We start from the raw sequence: 6,845 nt of genomic DNA on the forward strand, positions 1-6,845 counted from the left end.
GGCTGTCTTTTTTCCCCCTCCGTTCTTCCCGAAAGATACCAATGATAGATCACGGTTTCATGCATGAGGTGGCGCTGGCGTTTGTGGGTTTGATGTGTGTTTCAATCTTTGCTACTGGTGCTGCTGCAAGCGCACTAGATCTGGAAGCAAGTTCGGTGTATGATCTCGAGAGGATACCACGCTATGTTTACAGCCTACATCTTTGTTTTCGCAATGTGGTTCGGGTGCATGGTTAGCGAGCTCGTTCAGGATATGTTCCCAAGTCAGGGTTTGTTCGAATATGGTACCCATTCCGAGGTTTTCGGTCAAATATCATTTCATCCTGGCAAGCCTTGGATAGTTGACATATTTTGCTTCAATGTTCCTAGTAATATCACTCCAACATTGGAACTTGAATTCCCAATATCATCTACTCCGAGGTCTCTACTCTCACTTGAGTAAACATTTTGCAAAGAGCGCATGAAAACATTCATCATTATTTATATGTATTACACAACGGCCCCAGTCATGAACTGTTGCTATCTGGTAGCTATCCCCTACCAGGCCAATCTCCGCAACAAGCACTGGTTGAGCACCCCTGGGACCCCGTGAATCTACCACTTGTAACATTCAACTTTATTTGAAGCCACATTAGCCAAGTCCCAAATCATCACGCAGCTGGCTAGCCGGTCCATCATCGTCGTCATCCGTCTCCTCCGCATCCGGATCAGTAGGTCTAACCGTCCCATCCAAATCCTCCACCCGATCAATATCCTCATCGATCCTCTTCTGCGTCTCCTCCTCCCCATCCTCCTCCTCGTCTTCCTCCTCATCCTCCTCATGCTGACCCTCCTCCTCTTCCTCCACCTCCGGCTCCTCATCCTGCGTCTCATCCCCATCCCCACCCTCCTGCACACCCGCAGCCTCCCCATCGCGCTTCACCCTCTTCGCAGGCTTATCCACCATCTCGACATCCTCGTCCGCACCAGCAGCAGCCGCCGCGACCGCAGCAGCAGTCTCCCCAGCCGCGCCGTTCACATCCGACTTCTTGGGCTTCCGCTTCCCGGCCTTGATCTCCGTGTATGCGTCCAGCTCCTGCTCCAGACGGCCGCGGAAGGAGTCGAATTCTAGTTCCGAGAGCGCGGCGAAGACGTCTGCGGGCGCGAGCGTTCGTTTGAGGGTTGCGTCGTTGGCACTGGTTTTGCGTGTTAGTTGTGTGTTTACTAAGTGAAGTGAGGGGAAGTGAAGGAAGGGTTCGGTAGGGTGAATAGTATATTCTCAAGATAAGATGTGATCATATGGCTGGGGTTGGGACGGAGTCACATACTGTGAGGATAGGTACGAGACGAAGACCGTAGCCGCCTTCTGGATGGCCAGGACAGCGTCCTTCTGGATTGTGGTATTGGGTGGGAGAACGGATTTCGCAAGGCGGATGGTTAGCGAGCGAGGGAGAAGGTAGTCCTGGATATACAGTTAGAACCATGCGTGCGGTCCAGTCGTTGCTTATCCCTCCATCTAGCTCCAGGTACATGAAGCGAAGCTCATTCTCGAGATCGTGCTTTGAGCATGAAGAGAAGAGCAGAAGATAGGAGAGGGGAGTGTGTGTATGTAGATGTATGCTTACCTCGACACTGACACCCAGCTCAGCCCGTGCCTTGAGTTGCTGCTCCGTGGCGGTAATTGGCTTGTCGGAGGCGCTCGGGGCCGCGGGGGACAATAGCGAAGCCTCGTCTGGATCTGCGGGCGTCACTGACGCCGTGGAATTGCGTGGCGGCATGTTCGGTGTGGTCTGTGGAAGCTTGCTCTTTTTTTTACCCTCTCTCTGTGTTTGAGCACCGCTCGGGTGGGTGTTGGGGGTAGTCTTGGGTTGAGACCAGATTGTGGTATATAATATCGCACGTATGACCCGCCCCTGGGTTGGATTGGAGTTTTTGTGGGAGGTCTTTGTTTCGCTAGAGTTGTGTGGTTGGAGTGGCGAGAGGATGGGAACGCGAAATCCGCGTCGCGCTGGCGGTTGGCGGTTGGGATTGGCGATTGGCGCGGTGTGGAGACGAGACTGGTACAGGGGTTTCGTGCCGAGACAACTTACATTCATGATACATTTTTTTTCTCTTGTCTTGAACCTTGGAAAGTCATTAGATGAATGGTAGTATATAGAACAATGCTTAGTGTGTTTTTTTAAAAAGATTCTAGGGACTACTCTTTCTTTATGCGCTCGTCTAGAGTAATTGACAAAATGCTTCGATTGAGAAAACTAGAACATCCATATATGAAGAAAACGCCTACTTTTTGGTATCCAATGAAATCGAAAACGAGAACGGCTGGTATCGTTATGTGATAGCACATGAGATTAAAGCCATTTATTCGGCCATCTCCTCGTCAGCACCCTCGCCGTTGCCCCAGAGGCCCTCGATCTTGAATTCCTTGGCCCACTCAGTAACGACCTGGGTGGTGTCCGCAGCAGGTCCAGCATCGGCAGTTGTACCAATATCAGCAACGGTGTTAACGGACAGAACCGGAGCGTTGGCCCAGCCTTGAATACGTCCGTCTCTCCAGTCGTTGATCACGGTCATGGCGGCACTCTCAATGTTGGGCACACCGTGCTTTCCAAGACGACCGCGCTTGCGAGCCACCTGGATCAGGAAATCGGTTGTCTTATCGCCATTTGTCGCAGGGAAGAGAGTGGTGATACCATAAACCTCAAGCATCTTGGCGATCAGGTTTTCCGATGCGGAAAGACGCTTGACCAGCAGGTTAACCGCAGGGATGGGGTCCTCAATCTGCTTGGGTGGGATAGCGTTCAGCAGAACCAGGCGGGCCTGCTCGTTCTCCTTGGACTTCTTGGAGGTCTTGCCGTTGGCACTGGGGAAGACAATACCGGGCGAGTCGATCAGCTTGAGCTTGTTGTCAAGCTTGACTGAGCGGAGGCTGGTGGTGACACCGGCCTCGGCACCAGTAGGGCAGGCGTTGCTTGAGCCCTTGTTAAGACGAGCGGTAAGAGCGTTGATAACGGACGACTTGCCGACGTTGGGGTAACCAATGACACCGACGGAGATAGAACGCTTCAACTGCTTGCTGTGGGCGTAGGACTTAAGGGCACGGAAGAGGGTATCCGAGGTACCCTTGACGGTCAGCTGCTTGTGGTCGAAAGAGTGGGAGTTGCCGGCGCCGTTGGATGCCTTCAGCGGGAGGGTGGGGAAGTAACGGCGCAGGTGAATCAACCAGGCCTTGAGCACAGGTGGTGGGACAAGATCGATCTTGTTCAGGATAAGGATCAAACGCTTGTTGCCACCGTCGGCAGCCATGATCTCGCGCTCAACTTCCTTTGAGCGAGTACCCTCGGGGTCGCGGGCGTCAAGCACATAGAGCACGACATCGGCAGAATCGGTAACGGACTTGAAGACCTTGTCGAATTGGCGCCGTGAGCTTTCCTTGGTAGGGTTGTGTGCGTCGACCAGATCGGGAACGGCAGAGTCGAAAACCACGCCGCCCTCCTCATCGTCCTCGTCCATCTCGTCCTCGTCGTCCTCCTCCATATCGTCATCCTCTTCCTCGTCGTCGTACTCTGCAGCACGGGCACGCGCTGAGGCAAGCAGGGCTGCCATAGGGTTGGACTCGTCGCCCTCGACATCCATATTTTCATCCAGATCGTTCTCGTCGATTTCCACGCCAGGCTGGCCGCTAGTCTTGGCTGCCTGCTTAGCCTCGATCTTGCGGGCGCGAGCCTCCTCCCGGATACGCTCCTGCTCTTCGCCCTTCAAGCGCTTCTTCTCCTCGATATCGTGGAGCATCTTGTCCTTGAACGGGAAGAGACTGGGAATACCAGGATCCTTCTTAAGCTTAGACCGCCATTCCGGGTTCTGTAAAATAGAGACGTTAGAAAACAAATCGAAATTGGCGCAAAGGAATATAGAGTGTTCTATGATAACGCACGGTCTTTGCGAGCTTTCTCGCCTTCTTCTGCTTAGCAACAGCAGCCTTTTCAATCTTGTGTCTTAAGCGGACGGGCACCCGCTTAGAGGACTTGCCTAAAAAAAAAATGTTAGAACTGGGCGGGGGACATTTGTAGAGACAGGATCAGTCTTTTCTTACCAAAGTTGTTCTTAACCATTTTTCCTATACGCCCAACTGGAGTGAAAACAGTAGGGTGAACTGGGAATTACACTGATGCTTCAACAGTCGGCTTCGAAAAAGTTGAGTGCCAAGACTATTCGATATTTCGATAAGCGGAAAATCAGTTGTGCCGATCGCCGGTCAAACAGTGCAAACATGCGGAACGCCTAACGGATCCAGAAGGCGATCCGCTTCGTCGTATACGACATTATCCAAGATTAACTCGTTTCTCACTCTTTTCATTCCTAGTTTTGTATTTAATCTCCGTAGAGGATTTGACAATAAAATATCTTCTCGCAACATTTGAAACTGCTGGTTTCATTTTATCTCTCTTCTCAATTGTCGACTAAACATTGAACCTTCACCTTGAAATATATCCTCACATCAACCCCTCACCCCTCACCCCACCATGTCATCTGAGACAGGCTCTTTCTCTGCGCCACCGCAGGTTCACACCTTTGACGGTGTTTTGTCTGATTTTGATGGCACAATTGTGGATTCTACAGATGGTGTGTACCCCCGGGAACCCTTTTGGAAGCTTGAAATGACATCAAGGGCTAACAACAACTGTCAGCTATCGTGAAGCACTGGCATGAGTCAGTAACCCCCCAAGATTACACAGAGAACACCGATAAGGAAATAGGTCCATGGACGGCGCCAAGGTTAACACATTTTGTACTACAGAATCGGTAAAGAGCTGGGTGTGGACCCCAAGACTATTCTGGCTACCTCCCATGGCCGGAGAAGCATTGACGTGATGCAACTTTACGACCAGAGCAAGGCCAACTGGGAGTGTATGTTCTGCGCCTTGGTCCAATTGATGACCGCTAAATACTCTAAAAGAGACTCTAGCTAATCTCAACGCATATCACAGATGTCAACTTCGTCGAAGGCCGAATCCCCCAGCTGTACGGCTCTGACGCCGTCGAGATCCCAGGTGGCCGTGACCTCCTTGACAAACTCGAAAGCTCCGGGGCCAAATGGGGTGTCGTGACTTCGGGCACATCCGCCTTGATTGATGGCTGGCTCGGCGTTATGAAGCTCGCCAAGCCAAAGATTCTTGTCGTCGCGCAGGACGTGGAGCTCGGCAAGCCGGACCCCCGATGCTACCTTCTCGGTCGCCAGAAGCTGGGACTCGAACACTCGACATCCATTGTGGTTTTGGAAGACGCACCGTCAGGAATCAAGGCGGGCAAGGCAGCGGGTTTCAAGGTGATTGCGTTGAAAACAACTCACTCGCTTGAGAAGCTCCAGGCAGCTGGCGCGGATTGGATTGTGGAGGACTTGCGCAGTGTTTCGGTGAAAAGTGTTGTTGATGGGCGGGTCGAACTTGAGATCTCAAACGCTTTCCAATAGGACCCTCGATGCAGGGGTCAGGGATTCGTGGTTGCATCTAGCCTGCTGCAGGTGCAGCTTGCAGTTTACCACAGGGCGTCAAGTTTCGAGTTGCACAACATACAACCTAGAGTATAGAAGCGGGGCAGAGCTCCATGAGACATTCCATATGAGCAGTACTGTGTAGATAAATGTGCGTCATAGGTGGTTACCTTTTGCGATTTGTTGAAATGCCACGCTCAGTTCTTTACCATTGTACTTTTGCTCCGGCTGCTGAGCCGTGTTGCATACTATGTATCCTTTACATGATTCAGATACTCGGCCTTGACCAGACCGGTATCCTTTTCCGTCGTTACCTACTAGTACGTAAGATGATCGCTCCAGGGGGGAGATGTCCAGGTGGCGTTTGACACAACAAAAACCACCTACTGATTAGGCAATAGATAACCAGTTGCATTTCCGAGTCGCTTCCGGAGGCCTTGTCTGTCTTTCTCATAGGTAATGTAGCAAAGATAGCCAATCTCTTTTGGTGACCTGATCAACCACTCAAATCTCTCGAATGATAGCCTTGCAATCCCAACTGGTGACGACAATGTTGCACGGTGTTTGGCATCTCATTTGCGCCCTTTACAAATCGGGAATAGCTCAGTCCATCCACTAATATCACAGTTGTATTCCAAATAACTATAGACATCTACACAATCCAGACATGCAAGATGCGATTGAGGGTCCACGGGTATGAGAAAGATGTTGCGTGGTGAGAAAGATGCTCCGAGTCGATACCATGTAACCCAAACCTGACGCCCAGACCTACATTAGTACGCCCTGCTGCATAGAATCCGGATGTGATGACAGCAAGCCCTTGTTTCCAGACCCATTACAGGGATGATAGCCAGCGAATCCGATCTAATCGGGCAGTAGGGCGTCTCGGGCTTAGCCCGAACTTGCTCGGGATTCCAAGTACACCGTATATTACATCCAACTTTCACGCCTTGTATACTCAGGTATTGCATGTGTAGTCTAGACTCTTACATGGCGTGGGTGGCGGACATGAAACGCCTGCAATGCAATCCTTGCAGAACCTGCTCTAGGTACGCCCCGGTAAGATGACACGGTACGTGCATTCCCTACCCGCGACCTCGGGAACCATAGACAAAGAGCGAGAGGGGTTTCAAAAGAAGATAAAAAGTTACTTATCTACGATCCAAGTCATTCTGACCAACTAAACCCCCTGTCGAAGATGCTGCGAACAGCTGTTCATGCAAGCTCGACCACGCTTAACGCAGCTCCAGTCCTGCTGCCAATTTGACCGCATTCCAACCCCCGAATTCCGATCCGGCCGAAAAAAAAAGGTGGAAGTTTGACCTTGCGCGGCTGACGGAGTACATGTACATATACATATACATATACAACTGCGA

General features: G+C 51.4%; 3 protein-coding genes across 3 annotated transcripts; 1 reads left to right on the forward strand and 2 right to left on the reverse strand.

Moving 5' to 3' along the window:
* Nucleotides 1-630: 630 nt before the first annotated feature.
* Nucleotides 631-1,756, reverse strand: cbfA (uncharacterized protein; the record flags this gene model as incomplete). The annotated part of the gene is made up of 3 exons (XM_057162187.1): nucleotides 631-1,174; nucleotides 1,307-1,440; nucleotides 1,604-1,756. The coding sequence occupies 3 exons, from the start codon at nucleotides 1,754-1,756 to the stop codon at nucleotides 631-633; spliced, it is 831 nt and encodes a 276-aa protein (XP_057025472.1).
* Nucleotides 1,757-2,339: 583 nt separating this feature from the next.
* Nucleotides 2,340-4,090, reverse strand: N7466_002790 (GNL3/Grn1 family GTP-binding protein; the record flags this gene model as incomplete). The annotated part of the gene is made up of 3 exons (XM_057162188.1): nucleotides 2,340-3,839; nucleotides 3,913-4,007; nucleotides 4,072-4,090. 3 exons carry the CDS (start codon nucleotides 4,088-4,090, stop codon nucleotides 2,340-2,342), a joined length of 1,614 nt encoding a protein of 537 aa, XP_057025473.1.
* Nucleotides 4,091-4,501: 411 nt separating this feature from the next.
* On the forward strand, nucleotides 4,502-5,448 carry N7466_002791 (HAD family hydrolase; the record flags this gene model as incomplete). The annotated part of the gene is made up of 4 exons (XM_057162189.1): nucleotides 4,502-4,601; nucleotides 4,667-4,688; nucleotides 4,777-4,886; nucleotides 4,967-5,448. 4 exons carry the CDS (start codon nucleotides 4,502-4,504, stop codon nucleotides 5,446-5,448), a joined length of 714 nt encoding a protein of 237 aa, XP_057025474.1.
* Between the last annotated feature and the right edge of the window lie 1,397 nt (nucleotides 5,449-6,845).

The sequence above is a fragment of the Penicillium verhagenii genome (assembly GCF_028828195.1).
Source record: "Penicillium verhagenii strain IBT 33310 chromosome Unknown utg000003l_segment0_segment0, whole genome shotgun sequence".
NCBI lineage: Eukaryota > Fungi > Ascomycota > Eurotiomycetes > Eurotiales > Aspergillaceae > Penicillium > Penicillium verhagenii.